Source organism: Sphaeramia orbicularis, chromosome 4, assembly GCF_902148855.1.
Source record: "Sphaeramia orbicularis chromosome 4, fSphaOr1.1, whole genome shotgun sequence".
NCBI classification, from domain to species: Eukaryota; Metazoa; Chordata; class Actinopteri; order Kurtiformes; family Apogonidae; genus Sphaeramia; species Sphaeramia orbicularis.
The window spans coordinates 57,668,448-57,695,836 of record NC_043960.1 but is presented as its reverse complement, the minus strand read 5'-3'; the positions used below and the strand labels follow the sequence as shown (position 1 = coordinate 57,695,836).

At 44.7% G+C, this 27,389-nt stretch overlaps 3 protein-coding genes and 1 pseudogene across 4 annotated transcripts; 2 read left to right on the top strand and 2 right to left on the bottom strand.

The window, feature by feature from the left end:
* Window positions 1-1,516: 1,516 nt before the first annotated feature.
* Window positions 1,517-4,125, top strand: LOC115418548 (keratin, type I cytoskeletal 13-like). 2 transcript variants are annotated; one of them, XM_030133056.1, is made up of 8 exons: window positions 1,517-2,055; window positions 2,177-2,247; window positions 2,373-2,529; window positions 2,780-2,872; window positions 2,968-3,093; window positions 3,437-3,508; window positions 3,751-3,890; window positions 3,990-4,125. In XM_030133056.1, the coding sequence occupies exons 1-7, from the start codon at window positions 1,711-1,713 to the stop codon at window positions 3,883-3,885; spliced, it is 999 nt and encodes a 332-aa protein (XP_029988916.1). In that variant the 5' UTR covers window positions 1,517-1,710; the 3' UTR covers window positions 3,886-3,890; window positions 3,990-4,125. The 2 variants fall into 2 exon arrangements, with proteins under 2 accessions (XP_029988916.1, XP_029988915.1); XM_030133055.1 differs by having other exon boundaries at window positions 3,751-4,023.
* A 2,900-nt stretch (window positions 4,126-7,025) lies between these two features.
* Window positions 7,026-8,480, bottom strand: LOC115417631 (keratin, type I cytoskeletal 13-like). Its single transcript, XM_030131643.1, has 6 exons — window positions 8,451-8,480; window positions 8,193-8,285; window positions 7,972-8,097; window positions 7,557-7,628; window positions 7,178-7,317; window positions 7,026-7,078 (listed from the first exon to the last, which is right to left on the bottom strand). Exons 1-5 carry the CDS (start codon window positions 8,478-8,480, stop codon window positions 7,183-7,185), a joined length of 456 nt encoding a protein of 151 aa, XP_029987503.1. The 3' UTR covers window positions 7,026-7,078; window positions 7,178-7,182.
* A 114-nt stretch (window positions 8,481-8,594) lies between these two features.
* Window positions 8,595-9,529, bottom strand: LOC115417630 (keratin, type I cytoskeletal 13-like). Its single transcript, XM_030131642.1, has 3 exons — window positions 9,009-9,529; window positions 8,817-8,887; window positions 8,595-8,691 (listed from the first exon to the last, which is right to left on the bottom strand). Exons 1-3 carry the CDS (start codon window positions 9,351-9,353, stop codon window positions 8,595-8,597), a joined length of 513 nt encoding a protein of 170 aa, XP_029987502.1. The 5' UTR covers window positions 9,354-9,529.
* A 6,624-nt stretch (window positions 9,530-16,153) lies between these two features.
* On the top strand, window positions 16,154-27,073 carry LOC115417629 (5-hydroxytryptamine receptor 3A-like; annotated as a pseudogene).
* The last annotated feature ends 316 nt before the right edge of the window (window positions 27,074-27,389 follow it).

Below are 27,389 nucleotides of genomic sequence, written 5' to 3'. Positions count from 1 at the left end.
TCAATGTTATGCCATATAATAATAAACAGGGTCATCCCACTGACCTTTGAACACGACATCCCAGAAATAGCTGAAAAAACAGGAAAAAAAGGATAAAAACAGAGTAAAACATGGAAAAACTGATGGAAACTGGACGATATGAAACAGATTTACACAAGAATGAACGTTAGTGAAGCTTCTGTTTCTGGTGTTTTTTCTCTTCACATGATATTGATGTGACGTAATGTTCAGTTCAGTTCTGTGGAAACTGAACCCAACATTAACAAACACAGGTGTGTTCTGTCAACGCCTCCGCTGGAGGTTGCAGGTAAATGTTCCATTCCTTCATCTGCTCATAAACATCACCCTGACAATGGGTTCATTCACATCAAGAACCCTGGAACCAGTTTGAACCAGTTCAAACCAGTTCAAACCAGTGGGTCCCATCTACAGTTCAGTAATGTTTCCTTTGGTGTCATCATTGAACCAGGGCCCAGTTTCAGAAACAGGTGGAACAAACGGAGTCCAAACCCTGGACTTCATCCAGTCCTTCCATCAGTGTAAAAATCTGTCCAATACCCACAATCCCTCTGTGGGCCTAGGGGGGACAGCTACGTAAAGGTCATGACCCTGTCTTCCTGAGGCTCAGTTTCATCTCTGGACTTTGTGCAGCTGAAGCCGTGTTTCAGATGGATGGAACTGGTGTTTCATCCTGAAATGTTCCATCAGATGGTTCTGGTGTTTCATCGGGTTCAGACTATGATGAAGATGAAATGTGAGGATGAGGGCGGGACATTCTTCAGCATCAACACCAAAAAGTCAATAAAGCTTCAGTTCGGTGGAAACATCCTTGTTTCAGTTACCGACACCTCCCAGGGTGTGTTTGATTTCACAACCTGCCGTTAAAGGGAACCAAACCCTCTGGTTCCAGGTAAGGGCTGGATCCTCCACCCACTGATCCAAGCCACAGGACCCCCATCAGCTGGAACTACAGACCCCCATCAGCTGGAACTACAGACCCTGTTTCAGTGTCCAACACATTCCCACTTGAATCACATGCTTCTGAAATAAAGGGCTGATGGTTTCAGTTGAATGTATCATTCATCGTCATAGTAACCAGTTTATCTGTTGGATTTGAATGAACTGATCATAGACTTTGGTCAAACGTGGTCTTTTTTTTTGGGACACCTTCACTCATAAAACTCACCCGTGATGGGATGGTGTCACCACGGTAACAGAGCACAGTTCTATATTGATGTGGAGTTCAGTTCCATGGAAATGTCCTTCAATGAGTTACTGAACATGAACAGATCCCAGGGTGTGTTTGAAGGTCCACTGGACATGAGTCAAACCTTCAGGTTCCAGGTAACTATGTTTACCAGGTGACTCCACACCCAGTCGTTCCTCTGAATGTACTCATCTGTCCACGTGCATGTGTTGATCAGTTGTGTGTCCTGGCTCTGACTAAAGGTTTGGACGGTTTAGATGTTGAACATCAGTAAATCCACTTTATTTCACAGTTGGACGTTGGGTCTCAATGTCCGTCTACGTCTCCAACATGTCCTTCATTTGAGAACCTTCTACAATCCCATGTTCATGACTCAACTCTAACAGCAACAGTAAAACCTGTAAAGACACGCCCCTGACTCCTCCTACCTGTCCCTGCCCACCCCTCAAAGACATTTAAGAGGACGCAGCAGACGTGAGCAGCTCAGTGTCTGTGTCGTCATCATGGGCAGTTCTCATTCATCAGATTCCCACGACATCAACCCTGATGGAAGCACCGTCAGTGGGAACGTTAGCATCGGCAGCGGAGGCAACATTTCTGCCCACAGCGCTGCTCCAGTCCTCTGTTGCAGTAGATCCACCAGCGTCCGTCCTCCCACCGACGTGGACAAGTTCTCGGCGCAGACCCTGAACACCTGTCTGGTGGACTACCTGTCTACCATGCGCTCCCTGGAGGACGCCAACGCCAAGCTGGAGCTGAAGGTCAGGCAGTGGGTGGAGAGCAGCGGAGGCTCCGCCTCCAGAGACTACACCGCCTGCTTCCAAACCATCTCCATCATCAGGTCCAAGGTGAGTCCAGTCCACGGACACAACAGAGCCACATCCACAGACACACACACACATACACACATCTGGACGTATGTCCATCAGTAGGACGTGGTTGTCTGATGTGTGTGTGTGTCGTCTGCAGATCCAGACCGCCATCCAGTTGTACGGATCCATGGGCGACGCCCAGACGGCTGATGAACACCTCAAGGACAAGTGAGTCCAAACACAGGTTATTGGAGTTGAAGACCACTCCACTTTGAGATGTTTGTGCTCATGAGTTCAGATTTGTTGAGCTGCTGCACTTTGGTTCATCCTCACTTGTGGTCGTCGTGTTGCAGGAGTGAGAAGGAGCCGGCGGCGCTGCAGTCGCTGGAGGCCGACGCCGCCGAACTGAAGAAGATCCTGAACCAGCTTGCGCAGACCAGATCCGACGTGAAGACACAGATCCGGGGTCTGGAGGAGGAGCTGAAGATCCTCAAGAAGAACAACCAGGAGGTGAGTGGACACTGTCCCACAAATCCTGGACCCACAGGACAAACTGACCAAAGCCATGAGATGGAGATCAGGAAACATCCTGCAGGTTTAATGACAACAGAAAGTCACAACTTCCACAGATGAGCTTCACCCACGTGCACCAGTTGGACCCAGTCCTAGTGTCTCCTGGACTTTCCGGCTCTAAAACCCTGTGTCCCAGAGCCATGGGTTCACATTCCATAGTGTGACTTGTCTTCCATCTATCCCACAGGTGGACCTCACCAAGGCCATGGCCAAGAACACACAACTCCACGACACCATCTACTCCAAGAACCAGAAGGACCTGGAGGCCTTCCAGGCCAAGGTACCCACACGGCCTCCCTTCCTGTGGCGGCAGACGTTATTAGACGTCAACGGGCCCCGATGGATTCAACCCGTGTGTTTGTTGGTTTTGTGCAGACCCAGGATCTGAAGAACAAGGTGGTGGTCGGCATCCGGACCCTGCAGAAGTCCAGGTCTGAAGTCACCCAGGTCCAGTCTAGTCTGCAGTCTCTGGAGACCCAACTGCAGTCCACGTTGGACACGGTGAGCATCGCAATCCACAGGAAATGACAGGAATCAGGTCAGTAGGTGTGTGTCCACGTCCAGTAGAAGAAGTGAGGCAGCTTCAACCAACAGTCCGACAATAAAGGACACATTTAGTGGAAACAGGCTGAAGGTCCAAAGGAGCTCCAACCATTAGGAAGTGGAGTTCAAGCTGCAGCAGCCATGATGGGCCCTCACACCTCTGAGCGTCACACCTACATGGTGGACTTCCTGTTGGGTGGAGGCTTGGGCCGGTCTGCAGGACTGACCTGCTCTGTGGACCTGATGACCACAGTAAGGGTCACATGACTGAGGCTTGATGATTGGTGTGTTTCCTCTACAGGAAGTGTTGGAGGGAACTCTGGCTGAAACCCTGAGCCAGTACGGCGGGCAGCTCAGCAGATCCCTGACCCAGGTAACACATGGAACCTTCATGGACAATATCAGACACAGGAGCTACTGAGTCTGTGCAGTAGAGTCCAGGAGGCGGGGCATGGGCGCCTCCTTCCAGCTGTCACTCATTGTTAGGTGTCCATCTGTCCAAACAGTCTGTGATACTGGGACACAGTGAGTGTCCACGCCTCCTTTGGTTCAATTCTTCTTCTCCTTCTTCTTCTTCTTCTTCTTCTTCTTCTTCTTCTTCTTCTTGTCCACCAGGTGACCACTCTGGAGGGGCAGCTGGTCCAGCTCAGGTCAGACCTGGATCTTCAGGACTACGAGTACAAGAAGCTGCTGGACACCAACATCCATCTGGAGTCGGAGGTTGCCGAGTACAAAAGGCTTCAGGGCTGAAACAGGTGACCACGCCCACACTGGAAACACTGCACTGATCAGTGATTGGTTGAATGAAGAGCGGCTGGGCGGGTCCGCTGTAATGTCTTCTGATTGGTCCACAGTGTCTGCAGCTCCACCAAGACCCAGGAGGAGGGGGTCTACGGGTAGGTGGTCTCCTCCACGCCCACCACCGGCACTGACGGCCAATCAGCGACGGCGTCTGAGTCACATGACCTGTGACACAACCAAGAACCTGAGAATCAATAAATGGGTCCATAAATCCAGCGTGTGTCTGAGTTTGTTCTTCAGATAAATTCATCCAAATGGATCCTGTTCAAACACAAACACTGACATCAGACAGTGGAAGGAATGGGTTCTGTGGACAGTTCCACTACGTCCTGGACTTAAAGCAGATCCTTTATTACCTCCACTAAGGAGGTTATGTTTTTGCCGGCGTTGGTTTGTCCGTCTGTCTGTCTGTCTGTGTGCATGATAACTTAAAAAGTTATGGACGGATTTGGATTAAAATTTCAGGAAATGTAGATACTGGCACAAGGAACAAATGATTAAATTTTGGTGGTGATGGGGGGGGGGCACCGATCTGCCTTGGCGGAGGTCTGTGCTCTACGAGTGCTCTTCTAGTTTCCTGTCTTTGATTTTTGTCCAATGTGGTAATAATAATGGAACCACATCCAGAGAACAGAAGTACCCACAGGAACACTGCAGACCACAGTTACTGGGACCAAACTTATCAGTTCTCATTAGGGCTGAGTATTCACAAGAATCTGGAGATACAATACAAATCACAATACTAGGATCATGATATGATATATCACAATATATCATGATGCTGTTAAAAAGGCAATTTTTTGTTTGTTTCTTTTTTTTAAAATGATTATTTTCTTGAAGAATTGAATTACACCAGAAATCTGCACAAATACTAAACACATTTTTATTTGATCCCAAGAGGATCTAATGTTCTATCACAAAATGTTCCTGTGTTCAAACTGAAATTCTGTTTTACAGACATTCCAGGTTCAGATCCTGTTCAAATGTTCATATTCTATTAGTTCAAAACTAACATCAGAACAGTATTTTAGTTCAATCCCAACTCTGGAACTAACATTATTTAATAAAAGAGTGTTAAATAATAATAAATAAAATATACACAAAAAAGAAACACAAAAATTAACCTCCACAATATCTGCATTTGAATAAATACCTAAAAATATAGATACAATACTTTTTGATATCGATACAGTGTTGTGAAATGAAATATCACGATAACATTGCAGAACCGATATTTTCTTACACCCCTAGTTCTCATTTTGATGGTGGTATTGTTGAAATGTGCTGAAAAAAATCAAACAGTCCTAAAGATGACACCTTCTGGACAGAAGAGGAACGACACTGTGACAACAGTAGAAAAGAACCCAGAACAGTTCATATAAGGGCTCTCAAACTCATTTTCTTTCAGGTCTGTCTGTCATCTATCTGTGTGTCTGTCATCTGTCTGTAAAGAAAATTCAGCCCAATTTGAACTATTTTCTGCCTGTTCCTCAGTGTTTAGTGTCTTTGCAGATCTGATCCAGAATGCATATTTAGAAATGTTAAGTTGAGGCAGAATATTGATAAAATTGCGCTTATTTTTCTTCATTAATTTCAGTTTTTTCAGGTTACTCACATCTTTTTTGTTTGGATATTTTATAAAAGTAAGTATTTTCATAATTTAATGGGGTTTTTTTTTCTTTACACTAAAACAAAGACAAAAATTTGTAGTTGTCATTATCTATAGGTTATTCTGTTATTATTTTTCTGGTCTGGCCCACTGGAGATCAAATTGGGCTGAATGTGGAACCTGAAAGAAAATGAGTTTGAGAGCCCGGATCAGACTGTTCTGGGTTCTTTTCTACTGTTGTCATAGTGCAGTTCCTCTTCTGTCCAGAAGGTGTCATCTTTAGGACTGTTTGAAATTTTTCAGCACATTTCAACAATACCACCATCATAATGAGAACCAGGGGTGTTAGAAAATATCGGTTCTCCAATATATCGTGATATTTCATTTCACAACACTGTATCGATATCAAAAAGTATTGTATCTATATTTTTAGGTATTTATTCAAATGCAGATATTGTGGAGGTTAATTTTTGTGTTTCTTTTTTGTGTATATTTTATTTATTATTATTTAACACTCTTTTATTAAATAATGTTAGTTCCAGAGTTGGGATTGAACTAAAATACTGTTCTGATGTTAGTTTTGAACTAATAGAATATGAACATTTGAGCAGGATCTGAACCTGGAATGTCTGTAAAACAGAATTTCAGTTTGAACACAGGAACATTTTGTGATAGAACATTAGATCCTCTTGGGATCAAATAAAAATGTGTTTAGTATTTGTGCAGATTTCTGGTGTAATTCAATTCTTCAAGAAAATAATCATTTAAAAAAAAGAAACAAACAAAAAATTGCCTTTTTAACAGCATCATGATATATTGTGATATATCATATCATGATCCTAGTATTGTGATTTGTATTGTATCTCCAGATTCTTGTGAATACACAGCCCTAATGAGAACTGATAAGTTTGGTCCCAGTAACTGTGGTCTGCAGTGTTCCTGTGGGTACTTCTGTTCTCTGGATGTGGTTCCATTATTATTACCACATTGGACAAAAATCAAAGACAGGAAACTAGAAGAGCACTCGTAGAGCACAGACCTCCGCCAAGGCAGATCGGTGCCCCCCCCCCCATCACCACCAAAATTTAATCATTTGTTCCTTGTGCCAGTATCTACATTTCCTGAAATTTTAATCCAAATCCGTCCATAACTTTTTAAGTTATCATGCACACAGACAGACAGACAGACGGACAAACCAACGCCGGCAAAAACATAACCTCCTTAGTGGAGGTAATAAAGGATCTGCTTTAAGTCCAGGACGTAGTGGAACTGTCCACAGAACCCATTCCTTCCACTGTCTGATGTCAGTGTTTGTGTTTGAACAGGATCCATTTGGATGAATTTATCTGAAGAACAAACTCAGACACACGCTGGATTTATGGACCCATTTATTGATTCTCAGGTTCTTGGTTGTGTCACAGGTCATGTGACTCAGACGCCGTCGCTGATTGGGCGTCGGTGCCGGTGGTGGGCGTGGAGGAGACCACCTACCCGTAGACCCCCTCCTCCTGGGTCTTGGTGGAGCTGCAGACGCTGTGGATCAATCAGAAGACATTACAGTGGACCCGCCCAGCCGCTCTTCATTCAACCAATCACTGATCAGTGCAGTGTTTCCAGTGTGGGCGTGGTCACCTGTTTCAGCCCTGAAGCCTTTTGTACTCGGCAACCTCCGACTCCAGATGGATGTTGGTGTCCAGCAGCTTCTTGTATTCGTAGTCCTGAAGATCCAGGTCTGACCTGAGCTGGACCAGCTGCCCCTCCAGAGTGGTCACCTGGTGGACAAGAAGAAGAAGAAGAAGAAGAAGAAGAAGAAGAAGAAGAAGAAGAAGAATTGAACCAAAGGAGGCGTGGACACTCACTGTGTCCCAGTATCACAGACTGTTTGGACAGATGGACACCTAACAATGAGTGACAGCTGGAAGGAGGCGCCCATGCCCCGCCTCCTGGACTCTACTGCACAGACTCAGTAGCTCCTGTGTCTGATATTGTCCATGAAGGTTCCATGTGTTACCTGGGTCAGGGATCTGCTGAGCTGCCCGCCGTACTGGCTCAGGGTTTCAGCCAGAGTTCCCTCCAACACTTCCTGTAGAGGAAACACACCAATCATCAAGCCTCAGTCATGTGACCCTTACTGTGGTCATCAGGTCCACAGAGCAGGTCAGTCCTGCAGACCGGCCCAAGCCTCCACCCAACAGGAAGTCCACCATGTAGGTGTGACGCTCAGAGGTGTGAGGGCCCATCATGGCTGCTGCAGCTTGAACTCCACTTCCTAATGGTTGGAGCTCCTTTGGACCTTCAGCCTGTTTCCACTAAATGTGTCCTTTATTGTCGGACTGTTGGTTGAAGCTGCCTCACTTCTTCTACTGGACGTGGACACACACCTACTGACCTGATTCCTGTCATTTCCTGTGGATTGCGATGCTCACCGTGTCCAACGTGGACTGCAGTTGGGTCTCCAGAGACTGCAGACTAGACTGGACCTGGGTGACTTCAGACCTGGACTTCTGCAGGGTCCGGATGCCGACCACCACCTTGTTCTTCAGATCCTGGGACTGCACAAAACCAACAAACACACGGGTTGAATCCATCGGGGCCCGTTGACGTCTAATAACGTCTGCCGCCACAGGAAGGGAGGCCGTGTGGGTACCTTGGCCTGGAAGGCCTCCAGGTCCTTCTGGTTCTTGGAGTAGATGGTGTCGTGGAGTTGTGTGTTCTTGGCCATGGCCTTGGTGAGGTCCACCTGTGGGATAGATGGAAGACAAGTCACACTATGGAATGTGAACCCATGGCTCTGGGACACAGGATTTTAGAGCCGGAAAGTCCAGGAGACACTAGGACTGGGTCCAACTGGTGCACGTGGGTGAAGCTCATCTGTGGAAGTTGTGACTTTCTGTTGTCATTAAACCTGCAGGATGTTTCCTGATCTCCATCTCATGGCTTTGGTCAGTTTGTCCTGTGGGTCCAGGATTTGTGGGACAGTGTCCACTCACCTCCTGGTTGTTCTTCTTGAGGATCTTCAGCTCCTCCTCCAGACCCCGGATCTGTGTCTTCACGTCGATCTGGTCTGCGCAAGCTGGTTCAGGATCTTCTTCAGTTCGGCGGCGTCGGCCTCCAGCGACTGCAGCGCCGCCGGCTCCTTCTCACTCCTGCAACACGACGACCACAAGTGAGGATGAACCAAAGTGCAGCAGCTCAACAAATCTGAACTCATGAGCACAAACATCTCAAAGTGGAGTGGTCTTCAACTCCAATAACCTGTGTTTGGACTCACTTGTCCTTGAGGTGTTCATCAGCCGTCTGGGCGTCGCCCATGGATCCGTACAACTGGATGGCGGTCTGGATCTGCAGACGACACACACACACATCAGACAACCACGTCCTACTGATGGACATACGTCCAGATGTGTGTATGTGTGTGTGTGTCTGTGGATGTGGCTCTGTTGTGTCCGTGGACTGGACTCACCTTGGACCTGATGATGGAGATGGTTTGGAAGCAGGCGGTGTAGTCTCTGGAGGCGGAGCCTCCGCTGCTCTCCACCCACTGCCTGACCTTCAGCTCCAGCTTGGCGTTGGCGTCCTCCAGGGAGCGCATGGTAGACAGGTAGTCCACCAGACAGGTGTTCAGGGTCTGCGCCGAGAACTTGTCCACGTCGGTGGGAGGACGGACGCTGGTGGATCTACTGCAACAGAGGACTGGAGCAGCGCTGTGGGCAGAAATGTTGCCTCCGCTGCCGATGCTAACGTTCCCACTGACGGTGCTTCCATCAGGGTTGATGTCGTGGGAATCTGATGAATGAGAACTGCCCATGATGACGACACAGACACTGAGCTGCTCACGTCTGCTGCGTCCTCTTAAATGTCTTTGAGGGGTGGGCAGGGACAGGTAGGAGGAGTCAGGGGCGTGTCTTTACAGGTTTTACTGTTGCTGTTAGAGTTGAGTCATGAACATGGGATTGTAGAAGGTTCTCAAATGAAGGACATGTTGGAGACGTAGACGGACATTGAGACCCAACGTCCAACTGTGAAATAAAGTGGATTTACTGATGTTCAACATCTAAACCGTCCAAACCTTTAGTCAGAGCCAGGACACACAACTGATCAACACATGCACGTGGACAGATGAGTACATTCAGAGGAACGACTGGGTGTGGAGTCACCTGGTAAACATAGTTACCTGGAACCTGAAGGTTTGACTCATGTCCAGTGGACCTTCAAACACACCCTGGGATCTGTTCATGTTCAGTAACTCATTGAAGGACATTTCCATGGAACTGAACTCCACATCAATATAGAACTGTGCTCTGTTACCGTGGTGACACCATCCCATCACGGGTGAGTTTTATGAGTGAAGGTGTCCCAAAAAAAAAGACCACGTTTGACCAAAGTCTATGATCAGTTCATTCAAATCCAACAGATAAACTGGTTACTATGACGATGAATGATACATTCAACTGAAACCATCAGCCCTTTATTTCAGAAGCATGTGATTCAAGTGGGAATGTGTTGGACACTGAAACAGGGTCTGTAGTTCCAGCTGATGGGGGTCTGTAGTTCCAGCTGATGGGGGTCCTGTGGCTTGGATCAGTGGGTGGAGGATCCAGCCCTTACCTGGAACCAGAGGGTTTGGTTCCCTTTAACGGCAGGTTGTGAAATCAAACACACCCTGGGAGGTGTCGGTAACTGAAACAAGGATGTTTCCACCGAACTGAAGCTTTATTGACTTTTTGGTGTTGATGCTGAAGAATGTCCCGCCCTCATCCTCACATTTCATCTTCATCATAGTCTGAACCCGATGAAACACCAGAACCATCTGATGGAACATTTCAGGATGAAACACCAGTTCCATCCATCTGAAACACGGCTTCAGCTGCACAAAGTCCAGAGATGAAACTGAGCCTCAGGAAGACAGGGTCATGACCTTTACGTAGCTGTCCCCCCTAGGCCCACAGAGGGATTGTGGGTATTGGACAGATTTTTACACTGATGGAAGGACTGGATGAAGTCCAGGGTTTGGACTCCGTTTGTTCCACCTGTTTCTGAAACTGGGCCCTGGTTCAATGATGACACCAAAGGAAACATTACTGAACTGTAGATGGGACCCACTGGTTTGAACTGGTTTGAACTGGTTCAAACTGGTTCCAGGGTTCTTGATGTGAATGAACCCATTGTCAGGGTGATGTTTATGAGCAGATGAAGGAATGGAACATTTACCTGCAACCTCCAGCGGAGGCGTTGACAGAACACACCTGTGTTTGTTAATGTTGGGTTCAGTTTCCACAGAACTGAACTGAACATTACGTCACATCAATATCATGTGAAGAGAAAAAACACCAGAAACAGAAGCTTCACTAACGTTCATTCTTGTGTAAATCTGTTTCATATCGTCCAGTTTCCATCAGTTTTTCCATGTTTTACTCTGTTTTATCCTTTTTTTCCTGTTTTTTTCAGCTATTTCTGGGATGTCGTGTTCAAAGGTCAGTGGGATGACCCTGTTTATTATTATATGGCATAACATTGAAGTTTGTTACCATGGCAACACCATCCAATCAGATCTGTAGTTGATCCTTATGATAAATATTTTTCTAATTAAACATAAACGTGTCGACCCCAACCAGATGAACCTGGAGGTCCAGCAGCTGCTGAAGGAGAGCAACACCACCTTTAGGTCTGGAAACGGTTCTGTACAGAAGCAACCAGAAGACAGGAGGAGACAGGAGGAGGAGACAGGAGGAGGAGACAGGAGGAGACAGGAGGAGGAGACAGGAGGAGGAGACAGGAGGAGACAGGAGGAGGAGACAGGAGGAGGAGACAGGAGGAGACAGGAGGAGACAGGAGGAGACAGGAGGAGGAGACAGGAGGAGACAGGAGGAGGAGACAGGAGGAGACAGGGGGAGGAGACAGGAGGAGGAGACAGGAGGAGGAGACAGGGGGAGGAGACAGGAGGAGGAGACAGGAGGAGGAGACAGGAGGAGACAGGGGGAGGAGACAGGAGGAGACAGGGGGAGGAGACAGGGGGAGGAGACAGGAGGAGGAGACAGGAGGAGACAGGAGGAGGAGACAGGAGGAGACAGGAGGAGGAGACAGGAGGAGGAGACAGGAGGAGACAGGAGGAGGAGACAGGAGGAGACAGGGGGAGGAGACAGGGGGAGGAGACAGGAGGAGACAGGAGGAGGAGACAGGAGGAGACAGGAGGAGGAGACAGGAGGAGACAGGGGGAGGAGACAGGGGGAGGAGACAGGAGGAGACAGGAGGAGGAGACAGGAGGAGACAGGAGGAGGAGACAGGAGGAGACAGGAGGAGGAGACAGGAGGAGGATGGAGGTCTACCTGGACACCAACAGCAGGCAGGTGTGGCAGTGCCACCTTCACAACAGCACCACCTTAAAACAGCGCCACCTTAACAGAAGCACAGCCTTAACAACAGTACAACCACAACAGGAGCGCCACCTTAAAAACAGAACCACCTTCACAACAGCACCACCTTAACAGCAGTGCCACCTTAAAAACAGAACCACCTTCACAACAGCACCACCTTAACAGCAGTACCACCTTAAAAACAGAACCACCTTCACAACAGCACCACCATAACAGTAGGACCACCTTAACAGAGGCACCACCTTAACAGTAGGGCCACCTTAACAGAAGCACCACCTTAAAAACAGAACCACCTTCACAACAGCACCACCTTAACAGTAAGGCCACCTTAAAAACAGCGCCACCTCCACACCAGCACCACCTTAACAGTTGGGCAACCTTAAAAACAACACCACCTTAACAGAAGCACCACCATAAATGCAGTGCCACCTTAATAGAAGGAGAACCTTAAAAACAGAACCACCTTCACAACAGCACCACCTTAACAGCAGCGCCACCTTAAAAACAGTGCCACCTTCACAACAGCACCACCATAACAGTAGGACCACCATAACAGTAGGACCGCCTTAACAGAAGCACCACCTTAACAGTAGGGCAACCATAAAAAAACAACACCACCTTAACAGAAGCACCACCATAAATGCAGTGCCACCTTAATAGAAGGACAACCTTAACAACAGAACCACCTTCACAACAGCACCACCTTAACAGAAGCACCACCATAAATGCAGTGCCACCTTAATAGAAGGACAACCTTAACAACAGAACCACCTTCACAACAGCACCACCTTAACAGTAGGACCACCATAACAGTAGGACCACCTTAACAGAAGCACCACCTTAAAAACAGAACCACCTTCACAACAGCACCACCTTAACAGTAGGACCACCTTAAAAACAGCGCCACCTTCACACCAGCACCACCTTAACAGTAGGGCAACCTTAGAAACAACACCACCTTAACAGAGCACCACCATAAATGCAATGCCACCTTAACAGAAGGACAACCTTAAAAACAGAACCACCTTCACAACAGCACCACCTTAACAGAAGCACCACCATAACAGTAGGACCACCTTAACACAACTTTGTCCTGTCTTTGTCTCTGTGGACATCACCCTTCCTCTCTGTGCTTTTCTTGCTCCTTCAGTCATGTGACCTTTAGTCTATCTGTTTCTGTCCTTCACTCCTAACTCCGTTGTCTGTCCTTGTCTTCTGAAGGTGGTGGGGGGATGGGACCTCTGTCCTAAACCAGTCCAGTTGTGTAGTTGTGTCCTAAACCAGTCCAGTTGTGTAGTTGTGTCCTAAACCAGTCCACTTGTGTAGTTGTGTTAGTGTCGGGGTTCCAACCCCAGACCAGAAGTGTCCTAGTGCCAGTGCAGGACATCCAGACGCTCTGCAGACATGACCACAGTGGAACTGAACCAACTGCAGCAGATGTTCCACCAAAATGACCTGGAAATAGAGTCTGGAGGATGAAACACTCCAGAGTGTTGGTTTAAAACTGTGTCTCCACTGTTGAGTTCAAGTTGAAAGAGGAAACAGGCTCCGATCTGGATCTGAAGAAGTCTGTTCCATCTAAACCAGAACTGTAATTGTTGACATGTGTGTAAAACATTATCAGTGGATGAGTCTTTTATCAAGGTGACAGTCTGGTTTATTCCAGCTCCATATATAACAAGTGTCATCAGAAAACTTTGGTTATGATTTGGCGCTATAGAAATAAAACTGGACTGATTGACTGTATTCCTTTGACGTCCTGTTGATTCAATGACGTGTTTGAGATTGATGTCAGTGTTTGATTATTTCTCAGTGGAGCTGGAGGGAAACCTCCTTCCATCCAAAATGATTCCTTATTTGGGACCAGATTTGAATTGAATGGAAGACCAGCGGACTGTAGATTTTTGTGTTTAACCTCCTTAGACCCAGCTGTGGGTTTTGTGTCCAAGAACCCCCCCCTCATAAAAACTGTCCACAAAGGACATTCCATAAGAATGTTAAGAAATGCATCTGAAAAAACTGTTGCATCATAATGTTTCCAACGAAGGCAGTTATTGAATGAAGAAAAGCCCAGATGTGTCCTCTCCTGATAGTTCCTGGGTCTGAGGGTCTAAGTGTCGGAGGTCTTGATAGCCTCGATCAGATCCACATATCGTCCCTTGAGAATCAGCTGGTTCTATGACCACTTTTCGCAGAAATGGAGTTCAGCATATCAGGACATTCTAAAACCATTTAAGTTTGTGTCCCAAAGTTCTCAGCTCCGAGCTAAACATCTACACACACTCACACCTGGAAACATTTAGTTCTATGTCCTGAGTGGAGCTGGTTTCAAATCAGGTAGTTCTATGTCCAAGAGGACCCAATCAGGGGCCAGACCTGGATCATGTGACATTCGGTCAAAAAAGATGTATGCTCCTAAAATACATGGAGGGGGTCTCAAATGGACTGAGACATGTTTACTTTCTGCCGTTGATGCCTCTGTAAGGCATCTGGATCCTGGTAAAAGTTTGAAATGACTGGTCTGAACAGGGCTAGCATGGAAATAGTTCTGTTTAATGTTTGTTCAAAGTAGTTCAGTGCTCAAATTTGGCAATTTTAGACGGGCAAGGCTGTCCCAGAGTCAGGTCTGAGAGGGAGGCTCACAGATAAACTTGTGTGTTTGATAGTTTATATCTGAGTGTATGAGGCATTTTGATGCAAAAAGTGTCATTTCTGGATCAGTTTTCTTTTTCATCCTTTCATTCTTTCACACTAGATTTTGGTCAAGTGTCCAATATTGTTGCGACCTCAGGTTCAAATGAAAATTTGTCTCATTTACAGACTTATCATTGATTTGATATAATTGTTTTATCTGTGAATGTATGTTTAATTTTGATGCAATTTTTGCTTTTTGTACACTTTTTTCCTAATTTTTATTTTTTATGTTATAGATTCTGGTCAAGTGGGCAATGTTGTCCGGTGTCAGGTTCAAATGAGAATGTGTCTTATTCATCGACTTTTATCTATGAGTGTATGAAGAATTTTCACTCCTCATCACTCCTCAGTCTTAAAGGTGGTTCGTGGTGTTCCACATCATCTGCCTTTATTCCACAACTAATTCTCCTCCTTTGAGGATTGAAGTCTGGCTGGAAAATGGTTGTTTGCCATGAAAACTGAGTGAACACAGTTTCCTCAGGTCCTCCAGGTGTCCCAACACGTTTATTCACCATTCTACCTTTAATGAAAAAGGACAGATGGGCTCATTTTAGCTGTCCACCTTAAATACATGTGGATTGGAAACACTAACACATGGTTTTTACTGTTGCATTTTGTGACATCAGTATAAAATCCATGTAATCACAGACTAAAACGTTCTTAGTTTGTTCATAACTTTTTTTAAACACAACTCTGGTGGACATAGAACTTCCTGATTTCGATCATAAGTGTCACCTGTAAAGGCACCAGGTCCTCTGTTGGACATAGAACATGTTGACCAGGGCCAACTTCCAGACCTTGGAATCAGAAAGTTCTATGTCCATTTTTGACTTCGTATATCTGTAAGCCTATGGAGATTTAGAACATGTTAACAATATGTTTAGGGTTCCTTCCACAGTCAACACTGTTTCACACAAAAGATGATTGAGAACTCTGCAAATATCAGAGAGGGAAATTTTCAAACTCCGTTTCCTCAAAATGAGGAAAAGTGGACACAGAACCAGCTGATTCTCAAGGGACGATATGGTGAACCTTTGTTATTTATGCCTTGAATGTTTTTGCCGATGCAGTTTCACACAAAGCAGCGACACGAGAAGCTACAGTAACAAACACAAAGGCCCAGACACGAACTCCCACTGGTGGAGGTGTTAAAAAATACTGTGGCTGAGCAGTAATCAGAGGTGTTGAACAACAGCTCCTATCCTCCTGTGGGTTATTATGGTCTGTATTCATGTGTCCACGCTCCGCAGGTTCTTACTGAAGGGTCTGACTTCTACCAGTAACAGCTGTGGTTGAGGGTTCGAGTCCACCTCCAAGGAGTTCACGAGTCATTCCTACGTATTTAAGAGTGATCTGTATCGTACGTTCGGAGCTCAACACAATCCCAGTCATTAGTCTTCTACGAACGTCCAGCATGAGTATCTGGAACATCTGCGTACTGCTGATGTCAGGTAATGACACCTCTGATGACTGTGTTTTCTTGACTTGGACAAATGAAACTGTAAACGTACATTTGGGTTTTTAGGAGGAATAAGGAGCGATGCTGAGAGTAAAGGAAAACTGAGCTTCTGTCCTGTGTTTGGTTTCATATTCCGCTGGATCTGATCAGGCACCTGGGGCTCTTATGTCATCAGTTCTCTTTCTTACTATTTGCCCGTTGTGGATTAATGATAACGACATTGTTTGACATTCTGTAAGCTCTGTTCGTTCATCTATGCCAGGGGTGTCAAACTCATTTTAGTTCAGGGGCCACATTCAGCCCAATACGATCTGAAGTGGGCCGGACCAGTTAAATAATAACAGTGAAAAAAGTAAAATTACATTATGATAATGTTAACATCTATAAAAATTTGAATAACATTAACAACTGAAATTTTAACAATTTTATGCCTCAGATTATCAGTTTATCATTTACACATGTGCATTACAACTTACATTACAATTACAAATACACGAAACATTTAATAACAGGCAGAATATTGGTAAAATTGCATTTACTTATCTTGAGACATTTCAGGTTTTTCACATTTTTTGTAAAATAACAGTTTTATAATAAACATTTTCATGTAATTTACTTTTTACACTAAAACAAAGAGAAAATTTGCTGTTTTCATTATTTATAGGTTTAATATGATAGTATTTTACTGGTCTGACCCACTTGAGATCTAATTGGTCTGTATGTGGAATCTGAATTAAAATGATTTTGACATCCTCGATTGTTAATATCTTCAGTGTAATTTTTGTATTTCACAAATCCATCCTACAGGCCAGACTGGATCCTTTGGCGGGCCGGATTTGGCCCCCGGGCCGCATGTTTGACACCTGTGTCCTAGGATTAGAATGTGCATTAAAAGAACTGTGACAGAAAACTTGGTCTTTGCTTGTTTTTTTTTCAGTGTGTGTTTCTTCTGGTAAATTGTTGTGTGAAGAAGGACACAGCGGTCCAACCTACGAGTCCATACAGGCGGTGTTTGACCTCCAGGCCTTCAGGCCGGCGGTGAACCTCAGTAACCCCACCATCACCAACATCTCCTTCACCCTCTACGCTGTCCTCGGGGTGGTGAGAACACACAGGGGTCAGGGGTCAGGGGTTGGGGGGGGGTCCACAGATCACAACCAGGTTCCCATGTGCTTCATTTCATGTTTCCTCTGTTTAGAATGAGAAAACCCAGATACTGACCACCTTCCTTTGGCTCCGGCTGGTGAGTAGACTTGGATTTGAACAGACGTTATGAACCCATCAAGACCCGGGGTGTTTTTGTGGCAGTTCCCAAATGATTTTTTTTTTTGTATTTTTAACTTTTGTTAAGCAATTTATCACCATTTATTCTAATATTATGCTCAGGGTTTTGTATTCTTAAGTGAAAATCAGGTAACTTCCTATATTTATTAAAGGTGGACGTTTGGGTCTTTATGGGTTAAAGGTGGATGTTGTCATGCGTCGATGTTCATGTTGATTTAGTTTTGGGTTTTTGTCTCTTGCTGTTTTATTTTGGTGATGGTGGTCTCCTTCCTGTTTTGTCAAGACTGTCAGTCTTGTCTCTGTCTTCCCTAATCCCATCATTGCCTGCACCTGGTGTTCCTCCTGTAATCGTCCACACCTGTTTGTGATCCCTGCTTCCCTTATATATTCTCCTCGCTCCCTTTGTCTCTTGTCAGTGCGTCGTTTCTGTGTCCCTGTGAAGATCAGATGTTAAGTATCTTGAAATCTTGATCCATGTGTTTTTGTAAATCAGGGTTTTAGTTTTGTATAGGGCACGTTGTGCTTCTCCTTTGGTTCATCTGTTTTTTACCTTTTGAATTTTTGTAAAAATAAATCCCTTTGACCACTGATCCTGGAGAGTCTTGTGCATTTGGGTCCACGCCGTGTGTTGTGTCGTAACAGATGTTTGGGTCTTTATGGGTTAAGGTAAGGCAAGGCAGATTTATTTGTATGGCACAATTCATACACAGGACAATTCATAGTGCTTTACAAAAATGGAAAAGAGATTAAAAACACACAATTATAATTAAAACATAATCAATAAAACATAAATAACAATTAAAACAAAGTAAAAGGTCAGAGTGCAGATAGAACCCTTTCATTTTAAAGGGTTAAAGGTGGACGTTTGGGTCTTTAAGGGTTAATCTCAGTTGTTTTCCATTAATTTTTCTTTCATATTATTCTGACTCATCCGTCACAGTACTGGCATCATGAGTTTCTTGTTTGGGAGCCTCAGATGTGTGATGGCGTCACCAGAATTTCCCTTCCAGTGAAGAAACTCTGGTCTCCAGACATCATTGTTTATGAATTGTGAGTTTCTGCATGAATTCCTCCTTTAATTTTTATGCAGACATGACGGTTCATGGACAAAAAATACATCATGGGCCGAACTGCACATTCAGGTTCAAAGACACGAAGGTTTCCTCTGTCGTTCCATCTTTCACTGTGTTTTGTGCATTGTTTCCTTCTTGTCACCACCTTCGTTCCCAGTGTGGATGATGATGTTTCCCAGGCGTGTCCTTATGTTTACGTCAACCACACGGGTCACATCCGCTGGGACAGGATGCTCCGCCTGGTCTCTGCCTGCAACCTGGAGATCTTCAGTTTCCCCTTCGATGTCCAGAACTGCACATTTACATTTGGCTCCTACATGCACACCAGTAAGGATATGCACACGCACACCAGCCTGTGGAGGTTCTCATGTGTCCACGTCATGGTTCTTCTTGGTGGTTCTTCTGGGTTCTGCTGGACTGGTTTAGCTCTTTTGAAAATGTTTTGTCTCTCATCCCAGACACTTCTTCAGTTCTAAGAACTGGTGGGAAACTGAACTTATAGACCCACAGGGGGAGGGGTCTGTGTGGGTGTTACTCCCAACTTAAGTGTTAGGGTGGTAAGGGGGGGTGTCCCTGGGGGTAGGGTCATTAGTGGACATTGTGTGTGAGTTTCAGGGTTGTTGTCCAGAGGGGTGGGTCACTGTCCAAATCCTTTGTGGGGGTTTGTTTGGTTTCAGGTGAGTCCAGGTGTGGAAGGTTGTTGGTTGAAAACTGTTAGTGAACGTTCTTTAAATGGTGGTCTAGGTTTTGGATCAGTACAGTCTCAGACCACCACCTCTGTTCAGGGAAGGAGTTTACACTCTCACTCAAATGTCTTCTTTGACTCCTCCCTCGAACCATTTGTCTTCTCTGGACAATATTCAGACAGTGCTTTCCTCGAAGGAGTGTCCTTGTTCTTCCCAGTGAAGATGGACTGCAGAGTCTGGTCCTGAGGTGGAGGTTCTCCTGCAGAGTCTGGTCCTGAGGTGGAGGTTCTCCTGCAGTCTGGTCCTGAGGTGGAGGTTCTCCTGCAGAGTCTGGTCCTGAGGTGGTCTGTGTTGATGCGTTCATGGTGGGGTTCTTTGGTTTGTCCTCTGTAGAAGTCCGTAAATTCCTCACTGCACTGAACTGCATAGACCATGATGCTTTGCTTGTCCCTCTGTAGTTTGTCCTTGGGGTGGACCAGAGCCAGTCTCAGAGTGTTGGTGGGTTTGAAATATACATATATATATATATATATATATATAGGAGAAACCAAAGAACCCCACCATGAATGCATCAACACAAGAGAACCTCCACCTCAGGACCAGACTCTGCAGTCCATCTTCACTGGGAAGAACAAGGACACTCCTTCGAGGACAGCACTGTCTGAATATTGTCCAGAGAAGACAAATGGTTTGAGGGAGGAGTCAAAGAAGACATTTGAGTGACAGTGTAAACTCCTTCCCTGAACAGAGGTGGTGGTCTGAGACTGTACTGATCCAAAACCTAGACCACCATTTAAAGAATGTTCACTAACAGTTTTCAACCAACAACCTTCCACACCTGGACTCACCTGAAACCAAACAAACCCCCACGAAGGCAAGTTTATTTGTATAGCACATTTCAGCATCAAGGCAATTCAAGGTGCTTCACACAGGACATTGAAATACAACAGGAAAAAAGAAACACATTTAAAACATTATTAAAAACAGCAAGTAAGAAAACAAGACACAAAATAAAAAACATAAATAAATAAAATAAAGTGAAATAAAATAAAATAAAAACACACACATTAGAGTAAGAATTGCAGTGCAGAGTTTCGAAAGAGAATATAAAATTTATAAAGTCAAAAGCCCTTTAGTCAAAGGCAGCAGTGAACAGGTGAGTCTTTAACCTTGACTTAAAAGAACTCAGACTCTCAGCAGACCTGATATTTTCTGGTAGTTTGTTCCAGATATACGGAGCATAGAAACTGAAAGCTGATTCTCCATGTTTAGTTCTGACTTTGGGAACACAGCATGAAGGATTTGGACAGTGACCCACCCCCCTGGACAACAACCCTGAAACTCACACACAATACCCACTAATGACCCTACCCCCAGGGACACACCCCCTTACCACCCTACCCCCAGGGACACACCCCCTTACCACCCTAACACTTAAGTTGGGAGTAACACCCACACAGACCCCTCCCCATGTGGGTCTGTAAGTTCAGTTTCCCACCAGTTATTAGAACTGGAGCAATGTCTGGAATCAGAGACGAAACATTTTCAAAGGAGCCAAACCAGTCCAGTAGAACCCAGAAGAACCACCAAGAAGAACTTACACTTGTGTTCACTTCAGTAATCCATAGTTAAACAGTAAACTGTCATGTCTGAGTGGTATGTCAGTATTTAACAGAACAACATGAAAAAAGGAGAAGAGAAGGAAGAACAGGTTGAATTTCACTAACAGTTGGTGCTCTACAGTGAATGGAAACAGAACAACACTGTAGATCTAGAAGACAGACTGACAGCAGTATCTAACCCACCCCAGTAACAGCAGATGAAAAGTGGGTTCCTTTGAAAACCTGTTCTGACACAGGTCTGGGCTGATGTCGGACAGCTTTAATGACTGAACCCTGGGTGGATTCTATGTTTGTCAGACGTATGAGAGCTGATCACTGTAAAGTCCTTGATACACAAAATAGTGGACTCAAATGCACGATTCACTGAAAACTGAAGCTTTTGAAGGTGCTGGAGACTTTCATGACCAGTTTTTCATCAGATCTGTTAAACTTCAGTCATATCCTCAGTATCATGAATCTGTCAGTCTGTCTGTCATTACTCACCTGAATCGCTTGCATTACAGTGAACAGTTTCTTAGTGCCATCCACCAGAAACAAACCGTGTGTTTACAAACTGACCCAGGACGTCACTCGAGCATCTTCGGTATTTTGTCACGACGTGCATTGTGGGAAACGGAGGTTCGCGCAGCCACCTGACAGCGGCAGCGTGACCATATGGTATAATGATGAAACAAACATGCAGAAATGTGGAAACAGCTGGAGGAATATACATAGAAGGAAGGGAGTTCCTGCCGTTTCTGATCGTGTCTGTTCCAGCTGCTGCTGTCAGGTGGCTGCGTGAGCCTTCACTTCCCACAATGCACGCTGTGACAAAATTCCGAAGATGCCCGAGTGACGTTCCAGGTTGGTTTGTAAACACACAGTTTGTTCATGGTGGATGGCACTTCAAAATTGTTCACTGTAATGCAAGAGATTCAGGTGAGTAATGACAGAAAGACTGACAGATTCATGATACTGAGGATATGACTGAGGTTTGACAGATCTGATGAAAAATTGGTCATGAAAGTCTCCAGCACCTTTAACGAAAGTAATTTAATATTGAAAAAGTGACTGACCAAAAAGCGCTCCCAAGGAGGACGTATAATACAGGGTGACACAAAAAAACGGGAACTTTTTAACAATCCAATAAAACCAAGAGTGATGGAAGAAAAATATTTTATTCATAGTAATTGAAACCTTAAACCATGCCATTTAAGAAACAATGATGGAATTTTCATTTTTTAAAAATTCCTTCCTGTAGATGGCGTCCTCCTGTACAAATGCATTCTTGAAATCTGCTGTTGACATTCCTCATTGACCGCTGCAACATCTCAGCTGGGATACTGTGAATTTCATCCGGAATTCTCTGTTTTAACTCATCCAGAGTTCTTGGCCGAGTCGTGTACACTTTACTCTTGAGATAGCCCCACAAGAAAAAATCACAAACGGACAAATCTGGCGATCTAGGGGCCAGGGAACGTTACCGAATCTTGAGATCACACGGTTACCGAACAATTCTCGCACAGCCGCCAATGGTTACTAAAATGGGGGTGTGTTTACTTGCTCAGGGTCACTGTGTCGCAGTGCTGCCACTTGCTCATGTCTGCCAATACGCACTTCAAAAATTCCTGTTTTTTTTGGGTCACCCTGTACTACTCAAAAGAATCTCTATGATAAACAAAACTCTTACAGAAAAACTGAAGCAAAACTAGCAAACATGAAAAAACCTGGTTTGGACGCTTGGCATGAACACGCTGACAGAATATGACGAACTGGCACAAGACAAAGGGAGACGGGGGCTATTTATACATGAGGTAGGGGAACACAGGTGACACCAATCAGGGGTGGGGCTAACAATCACACTGGTGGGAAAACACACAAAGGGAGGAAGTCAGGGTCTGAAACGAGAGGGAAGAGATGTGTACAAAATAAAACAGAAGTGCAAGACAGGACCAAATGTGAACAACTCATAACATAAAGTGATTAAAGATGAGACATGAAACACTAAACATTAACATGACTAACACACCTGACGAGACATGACAATCACTGGAGTATTAACTGTTCTGTTCTAGTTTTAAACTACAGTTTGGTGTTGACATGAATTACTGCCTTATGACCTGAGTATGAACAGACTAAACTGATGTCATGTACCACCAATAAATAATAAACCCTCTGAAGCATGAAACAGTTCAGAAAATGAATGGATGTACATGGTTTAGTTTGTGTCACGTCTACCTGAACATTTGTGTGGTCCATAGTCAGAGATGTGAGGGTCAGCCCGGCCTTGACCTTCAAAGAAATGTCAGGGAACTCCAAGCGCTACCTGGAGGCCAGTGGAGAGTGGGAGTTGGTGGATATACTGGGAGAGTCGTCCATCCTCCAGTTTGGGATCGACGAGTGGGACATCATCACCTTCTGGGTAAGATCTACCTACGTCAGGGCTGTCCAACCCTGGTCCTCCAGATCTACTGTCCTGCATGTTTTAGATGTTTCCCTCTTCCAACACACCTGATTCAGCTGATCAGCCTGTCATCCAGCTCTGCGGCAAGGTTATTATCGTTAACGAAAACTAACGAAATGACGAAAACTAGAATTGTAAAAACATTTCCGTTAACTGAAATAAATCAAAGCTATAATGATAACTAACTGAAACTGTATTGTGTGCTTATAAAACTAACTAAAACATATATATGGCCCCAAACTATGGAACAGCCGACCTGAGGTCTGCTGCGAGTGTTCATATTTTTAAAAGTAAACTCAAAACTTATCTTTTTAGTCTAGCTTTTAATTAAACCCTTACTATAAACTTTGCTTTGCTGCTTGTATTTTTATTTGCAACTGCGGGACAGTGGGGGGTTTGTTGTGAAGCACTTTGTACTACATGTACCATGTATGAAAAGTGCTATAGAAATAAAGTTTGATTGATTGATTGATATAAAAATTATGGATCAAATTCCCTTCATTTTCGTTTTTATCAAAGTCAGATTGATATGAAATCGATTTTATTTCACTTGAGCCATTTTAGCTAGCGGCACCATACGACACTTCATGGTCCGTCACTTCTCGTCACTTGTGGTTTCCAGTCGTCTTCTGGTCCCCACTCTACCTGGAAACATGGAGACTAAAGTTGGGAGAAAGCAGCAGAGTCCTGTCTGGGATTTATTTGAATATGACAACAGAGAAGAAGAGAAAAGATATATATATATAAAAAAAAAAACTAAACTAAACTAAAACTAAGCATTTAGAAAAAATCAGAAATTGATAAAAACTGCCAAACCTGCTTTAAAAACTAATTAAAACTAACTGAATTAGAGAAAAAAAGGTCAAAACTAAATGAAACTAAACTATAATGAAAAATCCAAAACTATTATGACCTTAATGCAGAAGACTGAGAACGACCATCAGGTGGACTGGAAGAGGAAACGTCTAAAACATACATGACAGTAGATCAGGAGGACCAGGGTTGGACACCCCTGCACTACATATGCCCTGTTTCCACTGCGTGGTATCGGCTCGACTCGATTCAGCTCGGCCTTTTTGTGTTTCCATTACGAAAAGGACCTGGAATCTGGTGCCCGGCACTACTTTTTTGGTATCACCTCCGCTGAGGTTCCAGGACTGGGGACCAGATACTAAAACGTGACGTGTAAACACTGCAGACCACTGATTGGTCAGAGAGTTTTCTCTGTGACTCACCATTTTACAAAAAACAGATGCAGAAGTGGGCAGTAAATATAGCGGTACATTAATCCACATGATAACAGCCCAAAACCACACCGTGGTCGGTCGAGGAGGTTCAGTCTTTGGTGGCCGACTTAAAAATTGAGATGAGACAACATGCAACGAGTGAGTTTATCAGCAACTCTCTGAACAGACGACATGGAAGTAACGCGCCACATCGCTATGACGTCCAGGTACTGTAAAGTCAGTAGTATCTTGTAATGGAAATAGTCTCCAGGAATACTGAGTCGAGCCAAGCCAAGTCGAGCTGGTTCCACGTAGTGGAAACGTGGCAATAGACACCTACGACTGAGTGTATAAAAAGACAGGTCATCAAACATCAGTCATGTGACTTGAGGACCTCTTCCTTCTCCCACGTCTCCACATACATATTCAGTCTGTGTGTCCTTCCGTCGTCCCTCAGGTGGTCATAAAGCGTCGTCCAGTGCTCTACGTGGTCAACCTGCTCATCCCCAGCTCCTTCCTGATGCTCATCGACATCTTATCTTTCTACCTGCCGCCCCACAGTGTAGACCGCGCCTCCTTTTAAAATGACCCTGATCTTGGGCTACACCGTCTTCCTGCTCATCATGAACGACCTCCTGCCCAGCACCGCCAACGGAACGCCAATCATAGGTCAAAGGGAAACGCACAATGAACTCTGTACAATACCTATAATGAACACTGACTAACATCGGCCATGTCCTTGTAGGTATCTACTTCTCAGTGTGTCTGGCCCTCATGGTCATCAGTTTGTTGGAGACGGTCATCATCACCAATGTTCTACACCACAACTCCCTGAAGTACCAGGAGGTCCCACAGTGGGTCCGAGTGGTGGTCCTGAAACATATCGCACGCCTCATCTGTTACCGCTGGCCCGAAGAAGACTCACCCTGTTCTGTCCACCCAAAGGATCGACCTGCCAATGAGCAAGGCACCACTGACCAATGCACCATCACACCAGCCAACCCGACTGCTCCACAGCCCCCGACCATTACGGAGGTAACTTACTGGGGTAAATACCAGTAACGGAGGTAACTCTACTCGTAAATACAAGTAACGGAGGTACTACTGTAAATACCAGTAATGGAGGTAACTCTACTGTAATACCAGTAATGGAGGGTAACTACTGTAAATACAAGTAATGGAGGTAACTACTGTAAATACCAGTAATGGAGGTACTACTGGAAATACCAGTAACGGAGGGTAACTCTACTGTAAATACCCAGTAATGGAGGTAACACTGTAATACAAGTAATGAGGTAACTCGACTGTAAATACCAGTAATGGAGGTAACTACGTAATACAAGTAATGGAGGTAACTCTACTGTAAATACCAGTAACGGAGGTACTCTACGGAAATACCAGTAATGGAGGTAACTCTACTGTAAATACCAGTAACGGAGGTAACTCTACTGTAAATACCAGTAACGGAGGTAATCTCTACTGTAAATACCAGTAATGGAGGTAACTACTGTAAATACAAGTAATGGAGGTAACTACTGTAAATACCAGTAATGGAGGTAACTCTACTGTAAATACCAGAATGGAGGTAACTCTACTGTAAATACCAGTAACGAGGTAACTCTACTGTAATACCAGGTAATGGAGGTAACTACTGTAAATACAAGTAATGGAGGTAACTACTGTAAATACCAGTAATGGAGGGTAACTACTGTAAATACCAGTAACGGAGGTAACTCTACTGTAAATCCAGTAATGGAGGTAACTACTGTAAATACAAGTAATGGAGGTAACTCTACTGTTAATACCAGTAATGAGGTAACTACTGTAAATACAAGTAATGGAGGTAACTCTACTGTAAATACCAGGTAACGGAGGTAACTCTACTTAAATACCAGTAACGAGGTAACTACTGTAAATACAAGTAATGGAGGTAACTCTACTGTAAATACCAGTTAATGGAGGTAACTCTACTGTAAATACCAGTAACGGAGGTAACTCTACTGTAAATACCAGTAACGGAAGGTAAATCTACTGTAAATACCAGTAATGAGGTAACTACTGTAAATACAAGTAATGGAGGTAACTCTACTGTAAATACCAGTAATGGAGGTAACTACTGTAAATACAAGTAATGGAGGTAACTCTACTGTAAATACCAGTAACGGAGGTAACTCTACTGTAAATACCAGTAATGGGGTAACTCTACTGTAAATACCAGTAATTGGAGTGAACTGTACAGTAAACACCAGATATGAACCTGGAGCCTCTGGAAATGTGTCTGTAAAATACCAACTTCAAACATATTCAACATGTTCCTTCTGCTCTTCCTTGTGCTGTTCCTTCCTGTTCCTTCTGCTGGTCCTTCATGTTCCTTCTGCTGTTCCTTCATGTTCCTTCTGCTGTTCTTTCCTGTTCCTTCCTGTGCCTTCTGCTGTTTCCATAGTAACGCCCTCAGCTGCTCCAGTGGAACTTCAGCAGATCTGTCAGTACGTCCAGGACCTTCGGCTCCACCTGGCGTCTGTGCAGAGGGAGGGCGACCTGCAGAACCAGTGGTGTCATGTGGGCTATGTTCTAGACTTCCTGCTGTTCCGCGTCTACCTTCTGCTCATCTCCTGTTACGCTCTCATCATCATCTCCATGTGGTGCATCTGGATCAGTCAGGGCTGACGTTGGTTCCATCGTCTATAAACTACAGTTAATAAAGGTTCATGTACATGTAGTTGGTTCTCACAGGACCATCAGCTGTTCTATGTGTGTGATGTTCCAGCTCAGATGTTAAAGTTCTCAGTAGTGTTTGGATGATGATGTCATGTGTTTAGATCATTGGTGTAAAATCAGCATGTTCATGGATGGAACTGGAGAACGTTATTTTAACCAAACGAATAAACATATGTGAGAACTCCATGGGAATGTTCTAATAAATGTTCTTCATTCATCTAATCCTATATACCGGTATATCAGATTCATGAGTTCTCCAGATCCT

Coding starts and splice junctions, on each gene's coding strand:
- LOC115417631 (XM_030131643.1), bottom strand. CDS start 8,480: ATGAGATGGAGATCAGGAAACATCCTGCAG. Junction 8,098..8,192: donor TGGAGGCCTTCCAGGCCAAG/GTACCCACACGG, acceptor GGTTTTGTGCAG/TCCCAGGATCTGAAGAACAA. Junction 7,629..7,971: donor TGCAGTCCACGTTGGACACG/GTGAGCATCGCA, acceptor TTTCCTCTACAG/GAAGTGTTGGAGGGAACTCT.
- LOC115418548 (XM_030133056.1), top strand. CDS start 1,711: ATGGGCAGTTCTCATTCATCAGATTCCCACGACATCAACCCTGATGGA. Junction 2,056..2,176: donor TCTCCATCATCAGGTCCAAG/GTGAGTCCAGTC, acceptor TGTCGTCTGCAG/ATCCAGACCGCCATCCAGTT. Junction 2,530..2,779: donor TCAAGAAGAACAACCAGGAG/GTGAGTGGACAC, acceptor TCTATCCCACAG/GTGGACCTCACCAAGGCCAT.
- LOC115417630 (XM_030131642.1), bottom strand. CDS start 9,353: ATGGGCAGTTCTCATTCATCAGATTCCCACGACATCAACCCTGATGGA. Junction 8,888..9,008: donor TCTCCATCATCAGGTCCAAG/GTGAGTCCAGTC, acceptor TGTCGTCTGCAG/ATCCAGACCGCCATCCAGTT. Junction 8,692..8,816: donor GATGAACACCTCAAGGACAA/GTGAGTCCAAAC, acceptor GTCGTGTTGCAG/GAGTGAGAAGGAGCCGGCGG.